Raw genomic sequence first — 23,405 nt, 5'->3', positions numbered from 1 at the left:
AGTATTATTGAAAGATAGCAGGTGTGGAAGTACTGCAAAATGGCGAATGCAAAAATTTGAATAACTCTTGATGGGTGCTGATAGCAAGAATGCACTAGGACTGTTCATCAAGAGGTGACTGCACAGGTAAGCATCTTGCAGATCAGTCTTTGAATAAGAGTGACCAGCACCCATTTTGTCCATTAATTCTTCAGGACATGGCAAAGGAAAGGAGTCACTCACAGTTTGTGGGTTCACTGTTGACTTAAAGTCTGTAGTTTTCCTGATGGCTTCCTTATGATGACTAATGGTGATGCTCATTGGCTGGCTGCAATGGATGCAACCGCTCCACTTTCATGCCAAGCTGATAGTTCTTGAGCAACTTGGTTCCAAATGGTGTGGAGAACATGGTGAGTGGGAACAAAGCAAGGCTGAGCATTATCTTTCATATGGATATGGGCCTCAGAATTGTTAGCCCTGCCCAAAGCATCTTGAAATAAGCCATTAAATTTCTCGCAAAGTTCAGTTACTGGAGTGGCAGTCACAAACAAGTTAACAAATGAAACATGTCTTGTACTTTAAAGCCAAACAAGTCAAAAGAATCCATTCCAAAAGTATATTCACAGTCACATGAACACAAAACTATAAATGAAACTGTTTTTGTGACATTGTGAAAAGTAGTGGGGAGGCTGCACACACCTAATACCAGAATGTCATTTTCATTGTTGGCAAACAACATAGACTGAGACTGACATAATTGTGGCTTGCCTAGCAGTTTATATGCCTTTTTATTGAGGAAATAACTGTAGCACCAGTGTACAATTGCAAGCGAATTTTGTGTTTGGCAATTTGCAATTGGACAAAAAGTTTGTGGTGATTTTGAATGGAAGAAGCATTTGAATTTTTCTGTGGTTCACTAGAATCTGACTGGGCTACTGGAGAATCACAACAAGGCTTTGAAGAAACTGTATTGACTGAATACAGTGAGTGTTTTTGCACTTCATTTCTTTGCAAGAAAACTACCTGTATGAGTACATGTTTTCCACAGTGGAAGCACTTAGTGTCATGGAATTGGCATGTATGTGCTTGTTGCACTGACTGAGACTTAGTGTGCTGCAGCTGGCTGCTAATGGGCACACACTGTTTACAAGTGTTCTGCACACCAAAAATTGGTGTGGAATCAAAACTAGCCACTGCAATGTAACATGAGTCCTGATGTTCAATCAAATCAAGCAGTTGTTTGGTGGTGGGGGAGGGGTAGTTTAAAATCTGATCATAAATGCGAGAGTCAGACACATTTTGTGTGACAGCATCTCTAATCATTTCATTTCTAAAGTACTGACCACACTCACACTTAAACTTACAGTGGGAGGTTCAGCCTTGCAATTCTGCTACCCACTGCTTATCGGTATGATATGGTTGTCAACAGAGGTGCAAAAATTTATACCTCACCACAGCCACATCAACCTGAGAATTGTCATAGTTGTCTAGCACAGTTATCAGATCTTTATAGGCTACACTTTAAATGTGCATGGTGGGGAATAGTAAGACCATAAGTGAACACACCAACCATAGCCAGAAAGTAAGAAGGTTTCAATGTACCTTGCACCTGATGCACTGCAAATTGCACATTGAGCTCAGTGTGATACTCAGTCCAGTCCTCCATGTTTCTGTAAAATGCTCAAGCACAAATTTTAGCTCTTGGAGTTGTTGTGGATGAGCTGAAGTTTGGGGAGGTTGGTGCTGCTGCTGCTTGATTTGACAGGATCAGGGTCATTATTTGTATTAATTGTTGTCTTTTCTGGGCCTGAAACTGGAAAACTTGAGATAAAGGGGGTTCTTGGATTGTGTTTTGTAAATTGCTAGCCATCATTACACAATAACAAGAACAAAGAATGTGAAAGAAATTAGCTAAAAGAACAAGGTTAGCAGTGTGAGTGTGTGCAACCTGTAGAACAAGATAGTTGCAATAAATGCAGCAGCAAAAGCAAGCACAAATACACACAAAAGCAAATAGTAAATCAATGTAAGTGGTAAGAGCAAGCAAAAAGCAAAAGTGACACCTAAACGAGCAGAAATTTTGAATCCTGTTGTGTTGACACCAAGAAAGCAGCTAACCTTCAAAGATCCGTCATCACCTGATGTGTTGTGTCATCTCAGGAGTAAGTGATGAGCATGAGGTGGCACTTGAACACAAAAGGGTAGTGAGACAAACACCACTTAGTAAGCAACAGTTTGATAGATGCAGTGGCCATATACACAGCAGGCCACAATACAAGCAAAGTATTCAGTAAAGCAACTCAAATCCAATCCACTCAGTTGGAGGTCACAGAAGTTCAAGTAATGACAACTGATTAGCAGGCCTCATTAACTGAAAGTAGGTGACCCCAAGACTGAACCAAGACTGCCCGCTATCTGGCCTTTCTACATCTTTTCAACTCTTCTGATGAGGTACTGCAGTCTCTACCTGCAAAGGCCCTCCCTGCCATAGGATGTAGATTGGCAGCAGATCACATAGTTTAAGCTGGCAACCTCTGCAAGTGACCTGGCCAGTGGTGGAGTTGATAGTGAAATACTTCACAGTGTTTGTAGACCAATAATAATTCAGACTTTTTTTGTTCTTTCATTTGCTGAACTCAATGATTTAAGGATAATATTGCAATTGCAATTGATTTTTGGAAATGAAGTACGACTGTGTAAACCACCTAATATGTTCAGTTGTAAACTATTTTCCTATAACATCCTGAACTTCACTGACTGCCATGAGTAGCACTAAATTAGAATAATGCAGCTATAATGAATGACATAATTATTCTGCAAAACTGGACTGCAGAAGTCTCATGCAATGTCAGTAAACCTGCGTTGTGCAAAGGCCTCTACAAATAATCTTACATTCTTACATCCCCTTCCCATTTAGTTTACTTCTTAATGAAATGTGTGACTGGTTAAAAAAACTTCTAAAAAATGAGTGTAATTTATATTATCACAATAATGTTTTCTGCTAATTATACAGTACTAGAGCCTAAAGTGAGACTTACTCCACATCCTTGATGATTCTTTCCCACCGTGAGAACAAAGAAAAAGTGAATGGAAAAAAAAGACAGAAAATGAGTGGGAGCTAAATGTCTACATCCATTCTATCTGTCTATTTTGTAAACTCTCCATGCTCATGAGATGAGTGACATAATGACAAGTCACTATGCTAATCTGTAATATTTGTTTGTGTGGATACCTAAGTTATTAGTAATACATTAACGATTTTTATGTTATATTGGTCTCTGTGCTACTGATAAATGTAATTTTGTGCTACAAGGCTCATTTTGCCAACTTTAGCAAGGTGTCTTCAGTCATGTGAGATAATTTATATGTGTTCACTTAAATACAGTACTTCAACTTTATGTATTGTGCTATATTGTTTATAAGCTACAAACACTATATGAATCAATATGTATGCTTATTACTTACAGTATGAGTTGTTGTGTTTCACTTGTGTCTTGCTGTTCTTCTGGTGAAGCTATTCTTACACTTTCAATGCTAAGAAATCTTATCAGCACAGACAAATCAGTAAAATGTGAGGACCAAAACTGTGTGTACAGCTTATCCACAATAACTGGATGATTTTCCTGGTGCTGCCAGAAACAGAGGACATTTGCACTAGTTGAAAGATATCCATTTGTCTCTGAGTGTTGCCAAATTTAAGCTGCCCCTAGACATGAATTATTACTATACACACGGAAAGGCAATAAACACATGTAATAATGTCAGCACTGCTTCAAACAGCTGACACTGGCTTCTTCTCACTGTTCCTCTGCCCGCGGCACTTGTAGTTTGGGAGCAAGGTACACTTCCTGCCATTCCTGACAGCCACCACATGAACTGTCAACTTAACATGGACAAGTTGTGGCTTATAAACACAGTAGCATGATATGTAAATCAAAAGTGCTGCATTTAAGTGAGAATCTATATCTGTTTCCCCCCTGCGGGTTTGGGGGTAAGAATAGGCCCAAGGTATTCCTGCCTGTCGTAAGAGGTGACTAAAAAAAGTCTCACACGTTTTGGCCTTTCTGTGTTGACCACTGTAGGGTTTGACCTCCATTCTTCTAAATTTTTCTGAAGAGCAAGCCAATTGGGGAAGGGCGCCTTACATGGTGCACCAGTGCGTTCAGATCTTTAGCCCCCTTTTTCATTGAGACATTGCAGTCCCGTTCATTCTCCATCTCTTGTGTGAGGATACCTTCATGGGTGTGGCTTCCTCCCATGCGTTATGCCGTGTTGCTTTCTGTGCTGACGACGACCATGGACTTCTCTGCACCTGATATCCAGCATGGTAGCCAGCCCATTTTGGTGGGGCCGCCATGTACCCTGTTGGTTGTAGCCCACTAACACAGGGATCACTCTGCTGATACCTGCACTGTTAACTCCCCACATATGCCAAGGAGTAGATGCCTGTCTACCTGGGGCATCAAGACTCCCGGCATTGGCCATCCTGCCAAGTGGCTCTTGCTGCAGCTGGGTGGCGTCCGTAGGGAGGGCCCTTGTTTGGAGTGGGTGGCATCAGGGTGGATGACACGCAGTGTAGCATGACACATCTTCTCTTGCTGGTGGCCAGCTGCCAGCAGTCTCTAAGCAATCGAGGTCTAACCTCAATGCAAGAAAATATTACATAAGATCATTCCCCTCTCTGGCCACACCATGATAGGAACACAGGGCTAAGGATGACAGTGAAGCTTATTCCCCCAGTACCTCATCTGCACGTGAGTTGATGGGGAATCATTCATGTCCACGAAGCCTCAGTTTTTTGTGGAGCATTTAGAGGACAAGTTTGGGTGATGGAGTGCTTGTCCAAAATGCGCTTTGGGTCAGTCTTCATCAAAACAGCATTCTCTGCCCAGTAATGGGTGCACATCACCTGTGACAAGCTGGGGGATGTTTCTGTTTTCATCACACCCCATAAGAGCTTGAATATGGTTCAGGGTCCTATATTCCACAGGGACCTTCTTTTGGAGTCTGATGTTGAACTGTGCACCAACCTAGAATGACGAGGTATTCACTTCATCTGGCGCATCCATTGGGGTCCGAGGGATAATCAGGTTGCCACCAGTGCCTTCATCTTGGCCTTCGATGGTGACACATTACTGGAAAAGGTTAAGGTGATGGTTTACTGCTGTGATATGAAGCCATGTATCCCCCCCCCCCCCCCCCCCCCCCGATGCGGTGTTTTAAATACTGGAAGTTTTGCCATACGCCCTCCCGGTGTACTTCCAACATCACGTGTGGAGATTGTAGACATCCTTTGCATCCCAATACTCCATGTGCCCCCCCACTCATCTGTGTTAACTGTGGAGAGCACCATTCCCGTTGCTCACCGGACTGTAGGATTCTACAGGAAGAACGGAAGATAATGAAATGTAAGACCCTGGACTGCCTGACCCACACTGAGACTAAGCAAAAATATGAGAGGCTCCATCCTGTGCATATGACATCTACCTATGCCACTGTTGTGACAACAGTCCCACTGTCTCCCATTTCGTTGTGTACAGTTGGCTCTCTGAGCCAAGCCATCAGACTCTACCTGCCACCTTGATGGTGGGGGGCACTTCCCTCCCTGTTGCTCGTGCACTAATTACTTCAGGAGCAACACCTCCCCCCCCCCTCAACCATCAGGGACACCAGTCCCCAATTCTCAGCCAGAGAAGCATACGTCTTCTTCGGCTCCTCTCACCAGGAAGGGGTCCCTTGGGTCACTCCCTTCCCAGGTTCTGACTAGTGGAAAAGTGAACACCTGTCGGTGGCTGAAGCAACAACAGGTAGCTGGCAGTAGGGCTTCACGGTCCTCCTCAGTCCCTGAGACTGCCCAGTGAAGCCCTCCCAGCCAGAACCACCGAAAGAACAGTGGGAGAAACCAAAAACGAAGAAAGCACCGAAGAATCCCGACCTTGCAGTGGTGCCCATAGCACCACTCCCTACAAGCTCTGCATCTGAGGATAAGGTGGAGATTCTGGCGTCCGCTGACGACCTAGATCTCACCAGACCCTTAGAAACAATGGATGTCGCTCACACAGGTCCTCAATCGGTGGCAGCAGGTGACCCTGCGGTGTAACCTGCCTCATTGAGCACTTCATGGCTTTAGAGCCTAATAATAATATCATCCTCCAGTGGAATTGCGGTAGTTTTTTCCACCACCTTGCTGAGCTCTGCCAACTTATCAGCCTTCACCCTTTCTTCTGCATTGCTCTCCAGAAAACTTCATTTCGGCAATGTGAACCCCCACCCTCTGTGGCTATCGGGGTTATTATAAGAATGAGGTAGCTTATGAGAGGGTATCTGGTGGAGTCTGCGTCAACGTCCTTAACTCTCATTACAGCCTGTGTGTCCCTCTTCAAACACCTTTAGAGGCTGTCACTGTTTGGGTGTGGACACCTCGGGCTGTTACTGTCTGCAGTGTCTATCTCCCACTGGATGGTGTTGTCCCACAGCATGTATTGGTTGCGCTGATAGCCCAACTGCCACAATCTTTTCTGTTACTGGGCGACTTCAATGCCCATAACCCTTTTTGGGATGGATTGGTGGCAACTGACCGAGGCACTGTCATTGAGCAACTGTTGGCACAGCTTGACCTTTCTCACTTAAATAATGGCGCCTCCACACATTACAGTGTGGCACATGGCACATACTCAGCCATTAATCTTTTGGTCTGTAGCCCTGGACTTCTACCATTCGTCCACTGGCATGTGCATGATGACTTGTGCAGTAGTGACTATTTTCTGATCTTTCTGTCACTGCCGCAACATCACTCTTCTAGGTGCCTCTCCAGAAGGGCTCTGAATGAGGCTGATAGGGGCTCGTTCACCTCCATTGCCACTATTGAGCCTCTTTGTCATAATGCCACTGATATAGTGGTTCACACGGTCACCACCGACATCGTTTTTGCAGCAGAATCTGCAATTACCTGTTCTTATGGGTTCTTATGGCAGAGGACTGTGCCTTGGTGGTCACCAGAGATCGCTGAGGCGATTCGTGATCGCAGGCAAGCCCTCCAACGTCACAAGCGGCACCCGTCAGTGGACCACCTCATTGCCTTTAAGCAGCTCCACGCCTTAGCCTGGTGCCTTATTCGCCGGCAGAAGCAGGACTGCTGGGAATGGTATGTCTCCACCATTGGCATCCATACCTCTCCATTGCAGGTTTGGGCCAAGATTAGGTGACTGTGTGGCTATCGGACCCCCGTCAGTGTACCTGGTCTTTCCCTGAATCAAGCAGTCTGTACTGACTCCAACACGATTGCCGAACTCTTAGCGGAGCATTATGCTCAGAGTTCCGCTTTCACAAATTACCCACTGGCCTCTCACTCCCTGTAAGGGCAGTTGGAACATTGGAGCCTTTTATTCCATATGAGCCACCCCGAATCATACAACGCTTCATTCAGTGAATGGGAATTCCAAAGTGCCCTAGCCACTCGCCCTGATATGGCTCCCGGGCCAGATTGCATCCACTATCAGATGCTGAAACACCTCTCGGTGAACTGCCAGCGACCCCTCCTCGACCTTATCAACCGTATCTGGGTTTGAGGGTGAGTTCCCATCGCAATGGCGGGAGAGCATCATCATCCCCATGTTGAAATCTGGCAAGAACCCACTGGAGGTGGACAGCTACCGCCCCATTAGCCTCACCAACATTCTGTGCAAGTTGCTTGAACGCATGGTGAGCTGGAGGTTGAGTTGGCTACTTGAGTCTCGGGGCCATCTGGCTCCATCCCAGGGTGGGTTCCGTAAGGGCCGCTCTGCCACCGATAATCTGGTCTGCCTGGAGTCTGCCATCTGTACGGCATTTGCCTTCCATCGGCATCTGGTTGCCATCTTTTTTGACATGCGGGAGGCATACGATACAACATGGGGACATCATACCCTCACCACGCTTCATGGGTGGGGTCTTAGGGGCCTGCTCCCTGTTGACTTGGCTCCTTCATATTCAACAGCTTAAACAAACGTGCTGGTGGCATCTTAACACTCTATGTTGCTTGAGTCACACCAGCTGGGGTGCCGATCGGTCTACCCTTTTATGACTTTATCAGGTGCTGATTCAGTCGCGTCTTGTTTATGGGAGCCTGGCTTACGATTTGGCATCGCCTTCTGTGATGCGGTTGCTTGACCCCATACTTCACTGTGGGCTCTGACTTGCAAATGGCGATTTCCGCACAAGCCCTATAAACAGCACCCTTATGGAGGCTGGTGTCCCTCCACTGCAGATCCAGTGCCAGTGAATACTGGCCGCTTATGCTGCATACGTTTGTAGCTTTCCCGGACATCCAAATTACCATCTCATGTTCCTCACCTCAGTCATCCATCTTCCAGATTGACAGCCCTGGTCAGGGTGTACGATCGCAGTTCGCATCCAGGCTCTTCTCTCTGGGCTTGAGTTTTCCCTCTCCCATCTCTTTCATGGGCCCATCTACGTCTACCCCCATGGTGTGTGCCCCGTCCATGCCTTCAGCTGGATTTGGCACATGGCCTGAAAGACTCAGTCCTTCCTGAGGCCCTCTGCTGACGCTTTCTTTCCATCCTTGCCACGTTTCCTGGCTCTGCCATAGTCTATACCTACGGTTCAATGTTTCCTGGTCGAGTTAAGTATGCTTTTATTCTTAGGGAACAATCTGGACAATACACATTGCTGGATGACTGCAGTGTTTTCAGTGCAGAGCTCATCGCCGTCTCTCATGCCCTAGAGTATATCCGCTCTTGCTCAGGTGATTCCTTTGTTATCTGTAGTGACTCCCTGAGCAGTTTATGAGCTATCAACCAGTGTTTTCCTTACTCTCATCTGGTGATGGCTATCCAGGAGTCCCTCAATACTCTTGCCCATTGTGGCCGCTCCGTGGTCTTTGTGTGGACCCTGGGTCATGGTGGTATCCCGGGTAATGAATGGGTTGACACGCTGGCCAAACAGGCTGTCGATGCACTGGCCCTGGCGATTGGCCTTTGGGAGTGTGATCTCCAGTCAGTTTTTTGGCAGAAGGTCATTGGTACCTGGAGTGATGAATGGTGCACCCTGCCTTCACCCAACAAACTTTGGGACATCAAGGAGACTACCAGTGTGCTGTGCTCCTCCTTGCAGGCCTCTCATAAGAACTCTGTTGTACTCTGCCGGCTAAGTATTGGCCACACGTGGCTGATGCACAGCTATTTATTGCGCTGCAAGGACCCACCTCTCTTTTGTTGTGGTTCAATGTTGACAGTGGTCCACATTTTGTTGGACTGTCCGCTTTTAACTGTGCTCAGGCAGACGTTTGCACTGCCTGATATGCTCCCTGCACTTTTAAAGGATGACACTGCAATGGCAGGCTGCGTTTTGAGTTTTATTTGAGCAGGGGGCTTTTTTCAACAATCTGAGGGCTTGTCTCTTTTGTGCATTGTGTCTTGCCTTTGGCGTACTGTTTTACATTGGGATTTTTAGTGTGTCTCTTGGTGGTTGGCTTTTCCGTTTTTTGTTTCCTTGGTTGGCCAACCACTGTGACACTCTGTGTGCTTTTAATTCCATTTTTCTGATCTTTTTCTGTGTCTTTCATGTTCTGTGTCATTTCTTGTCATCTCTGTTGCTTGTTTTTCTTCCTTATGGGTGTTTCATGATCATGGAAAAAGGGACTGATGGCCTTTGTAGTCTGGTCCCTTCAACCCCCCACAAACTAACCAACCTTCAGTTTCAGGCCACTGAAGATGCCTCAATAAAGCAAACTGGATCACATGTATCTAATTGAAAACTACATTTGTCAACTGTGCACTGACAAACGTAACCTAAAAATGATTAATATAATATAATAAACAACAGAAAATCTGGGGGTGAATAGCAACAATACGAATTTGATAGATTGCTACTCACCCTCATAGAGGCATTGAATGGCAGACAGACACATTTTAAATGTGCCTCTCAGCCCCTCGATGCCTCCTCTGTCTGCTGAGAAGCAGTCTATCCTAATTCATTTTGTTGTATATAAATATGTTGATATTTTCTCATTGGCAGTCTATAAATGTCATGCTGTACAGTCCAACCTGTCATAACGTCTTGTATGAAATTGTATGATGGTTAACCATAAAACATAAATCATACCAATATGTCAAAATTAAAGAAAAATGGCAACTGGAAAACAAACATATTAACAATAATTAATATTATTTTTATTGTAATCATCATAATCAGAGTATAACTGGGCAATCCTTTACATATCAGTGAGAAAAATATGTCTACAATGTGTTGTTTTTAGGAACAGATTAATGAAAATTATATTTCATGTCCTCCAGATAAACCATTGAAGAAGGATTTAATGTCAGAAGCAGATAAGAGGACTGTAGCACCCATTTATGACAGTGATGATGGACTGGTCGCACTAAGTACAACACCACAGGAGTCTGTGTACCTGCCTACACCACTGCACATTTCACATTCTCATAGAAAAGGCATAAGCCCCTATGCAACATTTCGAGTTCCTTTAGAAGGATCAATGAAAAATGCTGAAAATTGTGAGTCATGTGTGTCATCTGGATCTGTTCAGTACACTGGAAATGTTAAGATCTCAGGAAAGGTAAGTATATTTTTGGACAATAGGAAATGAATGCGTTCTTTGTGAGTTTTTGTTGTTTGTTAAGGCATCATTTATTGAAGTAGCTATAATGTTTCTGTCTGAAAATTACTTAATGGTGCTGTAATGACAAGACCTCTTCTCCTCTCAATTGGTAGACCCCTCACATCCCAGGGTCAGAGAAACTTGCTCCTGTTACTGCCAAATGAATGGCTATCTCAACATTAGAATATTGAACAGGGAAAGGCTAAGGATGGTACCTGTGTGGGAGTCTAATTGGAAAAGGAGGTGGGGGGAGGGGGGGGGGGGGTATATCAGTTCACTTGACCAATGTACATTACAATGTACAAGACATTTTTATAAAAATAGTGATTAGTTCAACATTAAAAACATATATTCTTAAAAGTTTCAAATGTAATGCATTAAAAGTTTCTGTGACACTGAAACAGTATATCTTCCCATAGAAATCCTTCATATTTGGTCTCACTGAATGCACATATGCACATCAGCCACTGAAATCACACGTGTGTGTGTATGTGTGTGTGTGTGTGTGTGTGTGTGTCCAGAGCACTATAAATGTAGAAGGCAGATACCAGACTTGGATTTATTGGAAGAGTCCAAAGAAAGTGTAATTATTCATGCTAAAAGAGGTCTCTTACAAAATACTTTTTTGATGATTTCCTGAGTAATGTGAGACCTGAGTTTCTTCTAGTGTATACAGTGTTCAAATAACTTACAGGAATGCAGCCAGGTGACATTGTCAAAATATCAGTGGTTGTTGATGTCACCAAGCTGCATTCTTGAGTATTGTCTGGGACCCTTACTAAGCTGGATTAACAGAGGCAATAGAAAGATTCAAAGCAGAGCCTTGCAGTTCATCATGGATTCATTTAGTCATCATGAGAGTGTCACAAAAATGCTCAACAAACTGCTGTGGGTGACATTTCAAGAAATGTGCTGTCTGTCGTAATGGGCCTTACTGACATGATTCCAAGAGCCCACATTCAGAAACAGGGCATGAAACATTACTTCTCCAAGATCCTCTAATTATCATAATGACAAAATTACAGATTTTGGGCTCATGCAAAGGAGTTCCAGCAGTCTTTCTTCGCGTGTAATAGTAAGGGGAAATAAATAAATATAGCACAACAAATATTCTCTGGTACAAACACTATCACTGCTTTTTGAGTACAGATGTAGATGTAGATGTAGATTATTTTGGGGTCGGCAGTTCAGGTCCTAGTGATGAAGATCTTTTCACTGACTGTATCTGTACTCCATAAGTCACTTTATGGTGTATGGTGGAGGTAGCACTATTATTTCCCACTTTCTTCTTCCATTTGAGAATGGTGCACAGGAGGAATGATTGTTGGTAAACCCCCATACAAGTTCTAATTTCACTGATTATCTCATTGTGGTCATTTTGTGGGACATATGTGGAAAGAAGTAATATGTTGGCTGCCTCCTATTGAAACATCAGCTCTCAGACTCTCAACAGCAGACCTCTTCATGATTCACAATATCTCTCTTATAGCATTTTCCTCTGCAGTTTTCTGAGCATAATGCTCTTGTACTAAATGATGCCAAAATGGAACATACTTCCCTTGTTTGAATCTTCCCTGTCTTTTTGATAGTCCACCATGGTAAGGATCACAGACTGATGTGCAGTGCTAAAGAACTGGTCAAATGAATGTTTTGTAAGCAACTTCTTTCATAGATGAATTACTTTTGGTTGATATTCTCCCAGTGAATCTCTATATGGTATCTGATTTCCTGTAATTAGTATTATGTGGTCATAACAGGTTGTTATGGATAGGTATTTTACAGATGGTACTGTTTCCATCTATTTACATGCAATGCATTACTTTTGTTTATACACAAGGTCAACTGCCAGTCTCTGCACCAGTCATCGATCCTGTACAGGTCTTCCTGCATTTCACTACAGTCTTCTGGTATTAAAGCCAGTGGTTCCTGACATTGCTGAGACCATTACCCCTTAACATTATCAGATGTCATGCAATATCCTAAACAAAGCCTGTACAGTATCAAGGAAATTGTACTTTGGCTCAAATTTCATTACCTGAAAATATTCCTTTATCCTCTTAAACTGATCTTAGAAGCCCAATACAGTTTCACAAATCTGAAAAAATAGTTTCTATTAAAATCTATTACTGATGGAAAGTGATTGCTGCTACTGGATGACTACTAAAAGCTGTAAATACAAGAGTAAAACTGACCTTGGCAAAGTAAATAAATTTTGAAAATGAGACTTTTAATGTGAATGGAACTGAACATTAACAAACACATTGTGTAAGCAATTTTTTCTCGTGACAGTGAGACGTGACCATTCAACATATGGAGAGATACATGTTACAAATTACTGGGAGAGACAGGATGGCAAATAAATGAATCAGGGAACAAATTAGCATGGGGAACATAATTATGACAGTATTAAAGATAAATAGAGGTTAGCTGGACAATTCTCATGAAGGTGAAAAGCAGAATTCCAAAGAAAACTATTTTCAGGATTCCAAGAAATAAGAAAAGGCTGAGAAGATACACTCATGGAAGGTAGGTAGATGACATGAGAAGATATGCAGGTGCAACACTGATTCGTATTGCTGAAGCTGATAGTGCATGCAAACATCTAGAGGAAGCTCTTGTCCAGCAGTGGATATCAGATGGCTGATGATGATGGTTATGATGACGACAATGATGATGGTGATGAAATGTTATGTGGTAGAGTGTAGTGAAGTTTTGATGATAGAGACTACTTTTAACAAATTAATTTAGAATGGTCACTAAATCTTCCCCACTTGGGATGTAGTTACGTCAAGGTTGGGAACCATTACTGTAGACCAGGGGTGTACAAACTTGTTAGTACTGTGGGCCACAAACTCCTCACTGTGATTAGGTAAGGGCCGAAAAAAAGGACCATATGCTAGTGAGTAGACTGATGAAAATCATTAATGTAAGATATTGTCTGTAGAATACATGAAACACTGACAACTATACAATGTCATGTTCTGCAATCTCAGATGCAGCTTTTTTTGCTGCGACTGCATTGTTCCACAACTTCAAAACTTTTGTGCCATTAGATGAGTTATTATTCCAAATTGGGATCTCCCTGCCCCCAGTGTCAAATAGACTGGAATGGCTCATTTCACAAAGTTCTACAAAGGCCTGCCCTCTCCTTTCTGGGAGGAAATGAAAGATGAGAAAAGCAAGACTTTATAAGAATGAACAGTGAGAGGCGAGTCATCAGAACAATGGTGGCCCCCATGCGGGCTGTGGTCTGTGTTTCCCTGCTGTAGGCAGTAGCATGCTCCATGAACAGTCTCACAGAGCTTCCAACACTCCCTCACAACTGTCCATTTTGCCCTGTTAAAAATTACATGTTGACTTCCATCTGCTACAAAGTCCTAACACATGTCATAAATCTGGACCAATCCATGATAATGTTGTATTTTGTTCACTAAATGGCAATGGAGAATTGTGTCGAGTGTCTTGTGGAAATCAAGATGCATGCTGTTGTCCATGGCATTCTCAGGCCAGCTACTAACAGAGCAAAATGAGTTTCACATTATCCCTGTTTGCTCAATCAGTGTTGATTTTTGTAGAAGAGACATAAAAGATCATAATGCATGTCAATGGTACAGGCCTATAGTTTTGAGCATCTGTCTGATGACCCTTCTTAAAAATGTGAGTGACCTGTGATCTGTCCCATCACCTGGTATCATCCATTGCTACAGCTGTATACAATAAACTGCTACTATGAGAACAATTTCTTTTGCATAATGCAGAATATTGCAGGTAGCTTATATGGTCCAGGTCATCTCCCACTGTTCAGCAATTTTAGTCAGTTTAGGTTTCTGTGATCACTTATCTCAATATCCGCTATCTTGACATTTTTGTGATGGTTCATAGAAAAGAAACAATATGACAGTCTTCCTTAGTGAGCCAATTTTGGAACAATGAATTCAGTATTTAGGTCCTCTTTCTGTCATCTTCCATTTTGGTGCTAGTATAGTCACTGAGAGGCTCAATAGTTGATTTTGACCTGCTTAGTAATTTTAAATAAGACTATAAATCCTTAAGAATTTTACACTGATTTTTCAACAATATTTTACTTTAGAATTCATCACACACTACTCACATTGCTCTTCTCACTCTCTTTTTGGCTTTCTTCAGGTTTCATTCGTAAGCAAGTCTATGAATTCATGTAAATTGGTGATGAAGCTCTCTTTGCTTTTACACCACCTTTCCAACAGGAGTTTTAAACCACTGCATGTGTTTGCCATATATCACAACCTTGCCCAGCATATACAGGTCGAAGGTTTAATGTACAATACTTATTAATTTTAGCCATTTGCGACATAAATGTTGTAGTCTGCAGAGGAAAAGTGCCCAATGGGTGGAAATAAAGTCATTCTGATTTCAGTAGGCATTGGTATGTCCAAGCCAACAATTACATTTGACACAATTACTTTGCAAACTGCAAGACCAGTACAGTAAATTCTGAAAGGTGATCTCTTCACATCTGGAAAGGAAGTGATGGGTCAGTGAACTGTGTCCTATTCAAAGTCATGTTAAATGGATTTCATCAATTCTAACTGCCCAGAAGGAGATGGGCCATGGCTCACAGTCTCTTTTATTGATTGCAACTTCTTATCCGTCACGTCCAGCCACTCTTCCTCCCAAAGGTGCATGATAGACCTACGCAGAAATGACAGTGCAGCACGCCGAGGGATAGGACAGTGTGTTATGTTGGGAAGGGTACATACCTCCTTGGTTGTGGTACTGGCTAACTCATTCCAATGGATACCCATGTTTCCTGGTACCCAGCAGAATGAGACCTCCTTTCTTTGTCCCTGTAAGTGCAGGATGGCATCATGGATGTTCTGAACAGTTCTATCTGCTGGGAACATATACTGGGTGGTCTGCAGGGCACTAAGTGAATAAGAACAGATGAGAAATTTAGATCCATCATCACGTTTCATCTGGTCCACAGCTTGAAGAATCGCATAGAGCTCAGCATCAAAGGTAATAAAATCACTAGGCAGACAGAACCTGAAGACAGGCATGAAAAATGACAGAACAACTGATAGCATCCTACTGTTTGGACCATCTGCATATACACTGAAGAGCCAAAGAAACTGGTACACCTGCCTAACATCATGTAGGGACCAGAGAGCACACTGAAGTGCCACAACACAATCTGGCATGGGCATGACTAATGTCTGAAGTAGTGCTGGAGGGTATTGACACTATGAATCCTTCAGGGCTGTCCATAAATCCATAAGAGTATGAGAGGGTGAATATCTCTTCTGGACAGAATGTTGCAAGGCATCCCAAGTATGCTCAATAATGTTCATGTCTGGGGAGTTTGGTTGTCAGCAAAAATGTTTAAACTTAGGAGAAGAGTGTTCCTGGAGCCACTCTATAGCAATTCTGGACATATGGGGTGTCACATTGTCCTGCTGGAATTGTCAAGTCCATCGGAATGCACAATGGACGTGAATGGATTCAGGTGATCAGACAGGATGCTTATGTACGTACCACCTGCCAGAGTCATATCTAGATGTATCAGGGGTTCCATATTACTCCAATTGCACATGCCCCACACCATTACAGAGCTTCCACCATCTTTAACAGTTTCCTGCTGACATCCAGGGTCCAGGGATTCATGAGGTTGTCTCCAAATCTGTACATGTCCATCTGCCCAATACAATTTGAAACAAGACTCATCCGACCAGTCATCAACAGTCCAATGTCAGTGTTGATGGACACAGTTGAGGCGTAAAGGTTTGTCTCATGCTGTCTTCAAGGGTGCACAAGTGGACCTTCAGCTCCAAAGGCCCATATCAATGATGTTTCAGTGAATGGTTTGCACACAGACACTTGTTGATGGCCCAGCATTGAAATTTGCAGAAATTTGCAGGAGGGTTGCACTTTTGTCATATTGAACAATTCTCTTCAGTCATCATTGGTCCTGTTCTCGCAGGATCTTTTTCTGGCCTCAGAGATGATGGAGATTTGATGTTTTACCAGATTCTTGATATTCACAGTACACTTATGAAATGGTCATATGGGAAAATCCCCACTTCATCGCTACCTCAGAGATGCTGTGTTCCATTGCTCGTGCACCGATTACAACACCACATTCAAACTCACTTAAATCTTGATAACGTGTCATTGTAGCAACAGTAACTTATCTAACAGCTGTGCCAGATACTTGTTGTCTTATAAAGGTGTTGCCAACCACAGCATCGTATTCTGCTTGTTTACATATCTCTGTATTTGAATATATATCCCTATACCAGTTTCTCTGTTGCTTCAGTGTATATTATGCTAGAGTCCTGGTACTCAGTTAAAATGTTAATAAATTTATTCTTAATAACATAGTCAGAAGTGAACAATTTGTTGTTTGTCAAATCTAAAATTGTTCTAGGCTTCAGTAACAACCAGGGCAGTACTTTGCACCAAAGCTACCTCTGTATGTTTGTCAGAAACATTCCTAGATCCAATAAATGCTGTTTTGTCTATATCCCCAAAGGTTTCATTCCTCATGGACAAGTGCTACAGAGTTGTTATAGGTTTTGTGGATATTAATAGTTGCAAGGAAAGCAGTGAAGTTGGAAACAATCAGAGTCAGAGCTCCTGTTTAGCCACAAGAAACAGCCACCAAGCAGCTTATGGCAGCTCACCTGCCTCTGCAGACAAGCTCAGTATGGACTTATCCTATCAGCTCCTGTGGCCAATCTGATGCCCTCTTGGTGTATGGAGTCCACCATCTTTAAATATGTTGGTCATGCTGAGCCATAGGCTGTTCAACCATACTGAAGAAGAGATTACACGAAACTGCAGGAAGCAGGATCTATCTGCACTCCAGTTCTCCCCATTCAAGCACTTCATGATATCCATCACTTTAAGGGCTCTTATTTTAAGCTTCTTCAGAAGTGACAGCCAAGTAAATTTGCTGTCAAATAAGATACCTAAAAACCACACCATCTCCTTAAAATGTAAAACAGTGTCCCACAACCTTAGTTCTGGGACTGTAAAAAGGGAATGATCATGATTAAAATCAATACATGCTGCTTTTTATGGAGATAAATTAAAACCTGTTCAAGCAGACCATTCTTCTAGTCTCCTAACTGTAAACTGTAACAGACAAGAGGAAGATACGGGATTAGAAATGGAACAGAATATGGAAAAATCCCCCAAAAACAATGAGCACTGCACAGGACTTCTCACTGCAGACAATATGCCACTGATTGCAGTTGCAAACAGTTATGCTTAAAACACTCCCCTGTGATGTACCATGAACTTGAGAAAAATCTGTCGGAAAGTGTATTACATATTCTATACTGAAAATAGTGTTCAACAAAAAAGACCACATAAAATGGGGAGTTGGCCATGAAACCCCATTGAAGTAGCTGACAAAGTATATTGCATCTCCATGTAGTGTTGTATCACTTTTCAATGTCAGAAAAGATGGATATTACATGCTGCTTTCCTAGGAATGCTTCATGCATAGCTGCTTCCTGTAGGGTGAGGATATCAAAAGTGGGAACAATATCTTCCAAATCCACACTGTAAATGGCTGAGGAGCTTTCTAGATTTCAGAGTCCAGACTAGTCAGGAGTTGATCATCTGCTCTAATGTCTTTCGTACACAGCTGGCTAGAGTGACACTCTGATAGCTGCTTGGGAGTCTGTGGTCCTTCCCTGGCTTAAGAATGGGAATTATTATTGACTCCCTCCAGGGGACAAGATATTCCCTATCTCTCCATATCTTATTAAAGAAAGTAAGAAAGATTTCTTTGGATTCAAGATTAAGGTGCTGCAGCATTACAAAAGTTATTAACTGTGGCCCTGGGCTGGTCTTGCGAGCTGTGGTTAATGCTGTGTCCAATTCCCACATGGAGAATGGAAGGTTATACGCTTCTGCATTGTTTGAGGCAAAAGGAAGACATCTCCTCTCTTGAATTTCATGATAGGTGTGGAGACCTGCAACCAGACTCATGGGTGATATGACACTGGAAAAGTTCCATGCCATTGTCTGAGCAATATCTGCAAGTGCGACTTTCAGGACTCCATTGTCCTATATGGGAGCTAATGGACATGACATCCTTTTCCCAGATATCTTCCTTATAGATTCCCATACTGCAGTGGTGGAAGCTGACCAATTAATGAACTTCAGAAACTTGTGGCATGATTACTTCTTGCTCTCCTTCTCTGTTCGTCTGGCTTTTGCTCTTGCTAACCAAAAGGCTTGAAGGTCCTCTGCTGTTGGACTATACTTGAATCTGCATGGTGCTGTCCACCTGTCCTGTATAGCACAATAACACTGCTCTTGCCACCAAGGAACAGGTTGCCTTTTGTGATGGCCTGATGATTTAGATATACATGCATCAGCAGCAGGGTGGAACACATTGGTAATGTGACCTACCCAGTCGTGGACACTGTGTCTATGCTCAAGCACAGCAAACTGGCTACAGAGCATCCAGTTTTCCTCGCATAGTATCAACTTGGGTGGTTTTCCCTCAGGCTTCATTCTTTGTTAAAGGTAGACATTAATAGGAAAGTGGTCACTGGAGTGGAGGTTGTCTGCCGCCTCCCATTCGACATAGTCTGTGAGAGCAGGACAGCAAACTGTTGAATCAATCTTCAACTTTTGTAGTCCTGTCTTTCTCAGTTATGTGTAATATTATGATATACTGTTAAGTTTTACTTGTTGACCATCTAACTACAACTGAATGAAACACACTTTTTGTGCCGTATGCATATCACCTTTATTTTCTGCAAGGCACCTTCAGTGGCCTGGATTATGTGCATATTTTTACGATTTGGTTTACATTTTGGGACTGTGTGTGTGTGTGTGTGTGTGTGTGTGTGTGTGTGTGTGTGTGTGTGAGGCAGGGAGGGAGGGGGGGAGGGCAACCAGAAAGCAGGAGGGAGAGAGAGAGATAGAGAGAGAGAGAGAGAGAGAGAGAGAGAGGGGGGAAGGTAGTACTTGTTCTAATGTGGCTGCAGGTGCAAGAGGGATGATTTTAATCTTGCACTTCTGTTATTAAATGTAGTAAGGAGTCTGTACTGATGTTTGTTTTTGTTTGCTAATTTATCACATGTTTGTTTTCAGCAATGTATTTCTGAATGTGGAAGTTTTCTTGCTTTTGTATAAGGTATTTTTCATGGTTGTTTATTCTCATTTTATCTTTTTCCTTGTTTCTACATACAAATAGCAAGGAACAGAGGGTATGACATAATACATGCATTACACAGACGCAGCCAAACAACAAAAACATAGGTAAAAAACAAACACAATGTTTCCCAAATGCAAGATAACTCACAAGCTGCAAACTCACAAACACACTTCACACACACACACACACACACACACACACACACACACACAAATTGACAACATCACACAGAAAAGAAGCAGATATACACTATGACTTACACACATAAATAAACACACAGAATGGCAAACATACTAAAGAAACAGGGCTTCCAAATAGCATATAAAACTGTGCATACCTTCCAGTCAAACTTAACCCATCCAACAACCAAGAGGGTAAATTCCAGGGATCATGAATATATAAAATTGAATGTCAAAGTTGTGATACAATATCCATAAGCATGACATACAGGAATTTTAAAACAAGATACAAATAACACATCAGCAGCGGCAGCTGCTGTGTAAGAGCACGAGAGTATGTGAACACCCTAACTTTTGTCACCTTGCAGATTTATTGTCTATTTTTCTTTGAATGCAATTAAACATAATGTAGATGTGGTAATCTGAAATACGTGGCACTAAATCTACTACACTGTGCTACATGTTGCTCCTTGGCACCAAGGTTACAAGCACATCTTCAGTTGTGCACATTTTAAGGATCTTCTGCACATGTGCAACTGGTGTGACGTAATTGCCAAATACATATGGATTTGATAAACAATGTGCATGGTTCACTGTGTGCACTGCTAGCCCTTACCACTCAACTACAAATTTACATCAATGCCAACAGGTGGTAGTACACTGCAGCATACTTTTATCTATGTTCGCTTGAATAAATCCTGCTAGGCGGTAGCACACTCCACAGTTATGCGAATGCATTCTCTATGTAGTAAAATTAGATCAGATGTCAGTGTATATCGTAGTTATACCGATGAAAAACCTATTTTTTGGGATTATGAGTGAGATATAGTACATTAAGTTTTGGATTTTATCCTAAAGTAAGTCATCTGAGGCACTGAAAACCATAAAGCACATCATTATCGATTCTGAGACATGCTTCTGACATCTGTTGATCTTATGGTGGGTCAGGTTTATCTGTACTGTAGGCCCACATTGCAGATATATCTGAACATTCACGAAAAGGTGTCTCACTGGTTTCTCTGATATTCACTTAAATATAGGGGGTTGAAGATGGTGTGGATTTGGCCCTTATGGCCCTCAGTGCCTCATTAGCATTCTAATGAAGTGAACTCATTGGTAGATAACAGAAAAGGAAATTACCAGGAAAAGTTAGCCACAAAAAACTAGGGCATTCGAGACCAGATCCCTTGTCTGAGGAAGAGACGAAATCAAATAAGTGTGACTACAAGTGTGACAATGAGTTGTCCTAAACAACAAGACAAATATGATAAAACAATCACATCATCAAATATGAAAAACCTTGATGTGGTGGAATTATTCCTGCCCTGAGGAGTGAGTAGTGGGAGCATGTAAAATCAGGTTGATTAAATATGTACAATAATTAAATATGTACCTTATCAATTGTGTACCTGCAGTTACAGTGTTTCCAAGAGATTTGTGTTGCTTACCTAGTGTTATCATTTCTGAAGAGCAATAATTTAACCTGAATTTTCATTTTACAGGAAGATAATATGGCAGCCAAATTAACTCATCATTTATTTTATTTTTTCAGCCTGACTGTTGTACAGAATTGACATATTCAAAAATCCAAGAGAATTCACAGTGTAGTAATGAAGGACCTGAGTGGATACCACTTCATAATTTGTACCAGGCTCATAGATACTAGTGGCCAACCTTCTCAGTATCATGGAGCATTATGCATTATTGCCACTAAAGGAAATTTGTTATACAATTTATTAAGTGCCTTTTCATGAATAATATTTTTAATGAGTTGTGTGTTGTAATTAAGACATTGTATAATAGTGTTTTCCCATCTCAGGTACAATGAATATCTATGTAAACTGTGTTGTATATAATGTATTTGTATTTGACAATAATGTTTGTAACAAATCATGACTAAAACCTCTTGAGAGAATTGTCTTCTTTTTTGATTGATGTGTGTTTACTGTTCTTTTATATTTATTTTTTCTGTATGGTTCTGAATCCAAAACTTTGCCTTGTACCAAAAGGAAGAGAGAATGGTTTCAGAATGACTTTGACACAGAGTATTTGGGAGAAAGAAAGAACTTTTTAAGCACACATTTTTATACTTCTACATGACATATGATACAGTGTCAGTAACATTCAAATCAGCACAGAAAGCTAATATTTCAGAAATTATACATAGACTGTTTGATAAATCTGAGGGAAATACACTTGGTCCAGTGATCCTCCAGCTTTTTCATTGCATTCAAGAAATAGTTTCTGTTATACTCTGCAAAATACTTGTTGACTGCAACTAGCACTTCCTTATTTAATGAAAATTTCTTCCCATAAAGCCAACGTTTCAAGTTAGGGAACAGGAAGAAGTCGTGTGGGGCTAAGCCTGGTGAACAGGGTTGGTGTGGAACCAGTTCAAAGCAGATCCGTGCACGTCTGCCATGGATATTGCTGATGTGTGGGATGTTCCATTATCCTGGTGAAAGAGTACCTTTTTTCAATCCAACCTTGGTCTTTTTTTTTCAGCCAACCAAGTTTCAGATGAGCAAACAATGAAGCATAATAGAGTCCAGTTGTGGTTCTGGTTTTTTTCCAAGTTATCTATTAGGGTTATTCCCTAGGGATCCCAAAACACAGTGGCCATCACATAACTAGCTGACAAAATAAGCTTTGCTTCTTCAGTGCTCTTTTGCCACCTTTTTCTGTTGTTTCGACTGCCATTTTCACTCTGACATGTAATAATGGGTTGAGGTTTCATCAACTGCCACAAATCAGCACAGTCTCATGGATTGTGATTAAACATCATCAGACATTGTGTTGAAATGTTGTGCTGAATGTGCTTTTGGTTGACTGTGAGCAACTGTGGCACCCAATTTGTACACGGCTTCTTCTCAGCCAATTCTCCTTGCAGGATATTATGCAGTCACCTATTCAAGATACCTACAGTCTCAGAAATCTCACAAATTTTTATTCTATTCTTGCATTAATGTATCATGGATTTTAATAGTGATTTCCTTTGTGGTGACTGGATCTAGATGACCTGAGCACATTTCGATTTCAGTGCTTGTTGACCACATTTAAATTCGTTAATCCAAAAGTAAATGGTCTTCAATGATGGTGCATAGTCTGTGTGAACTTTGTCTAGTTCTGTTTGGATCTGTGCAGCAGTCCAACCCTTCAATTGAAAATATTTAACAGAAACACAACACTTGTTTTTCCTCCATTTTCAGTTGCATTCAACAAACTGACCAATTGAGACAGCTGTCAACAATGAACTGTACACTGTACATTGTTGAAATTCTTTGTATGATCCTTGCAATACTCAAGCTTACCAAGCATGCAGCAGCAACAAAAATTTCAATTCTTTCATGGAAATGTACAAGACTTCTCAGACCAACCTCATAATGGCAAAAGGTCCACCCATCGATTTCAAGGGCCCCTAGTCAAACTTTTGTGAGGGCCTCCAAGCCTTCTCAGCCAATAGGAGTCAACA

The 23,405-nt window shown here is 41.9% G+C and overlaps 1 protein-coding gene across 1 annotated transcript in view; it reads left to right on the top strand.

The window, feature by feature from the left end:
* LOC126249529 (Down syndrome cell adhesion molecule-like protein Dscam2) overlaps nucleotides 1-21,638 on the top strand; it is a 68,324-nt gene extending 46,686 nt beyond the window's left edge. The window contains exons 4-5 of the mRNA XM_049951191.1: nucleotides 10,272-10,552; nucleotides 21,486-21,638. Coding sequence (XP_049807148.1) covers nucleotides 10,272-10,552; nucleotides 21,486-21,599 — 395 coding nt within the window. The 3' untranslated portion in view covers nucleotides 21,600-21,638. The remainder of the gene's footprint in view (nucleotides 1-10,271; nucleotides 10,553-21,485) is intronic.
* Nucleotides 21,639-23,405: the final 1,767 nt, after the last annotated feature.

The sequence above is a fragment of the Schistocerca nitens genome, chromosome 3 (assembly GCF_023898315.1).
Source record: "Schistocerca nitens isolate TAMUIC-IGC-003100 chromosome 3, iqSchNite1.1, whole genome shotgun sequence".
NCBI classification, from domain to species: Eukaryota; Metazoa; Arthropoda; class Insecta; order Orthoptera; family Acrididae; genus Schistocerca; species Schistocerca nitens.
This window is presented reverse-complemented; position numbering and strand designations above follow the sequence as displayed.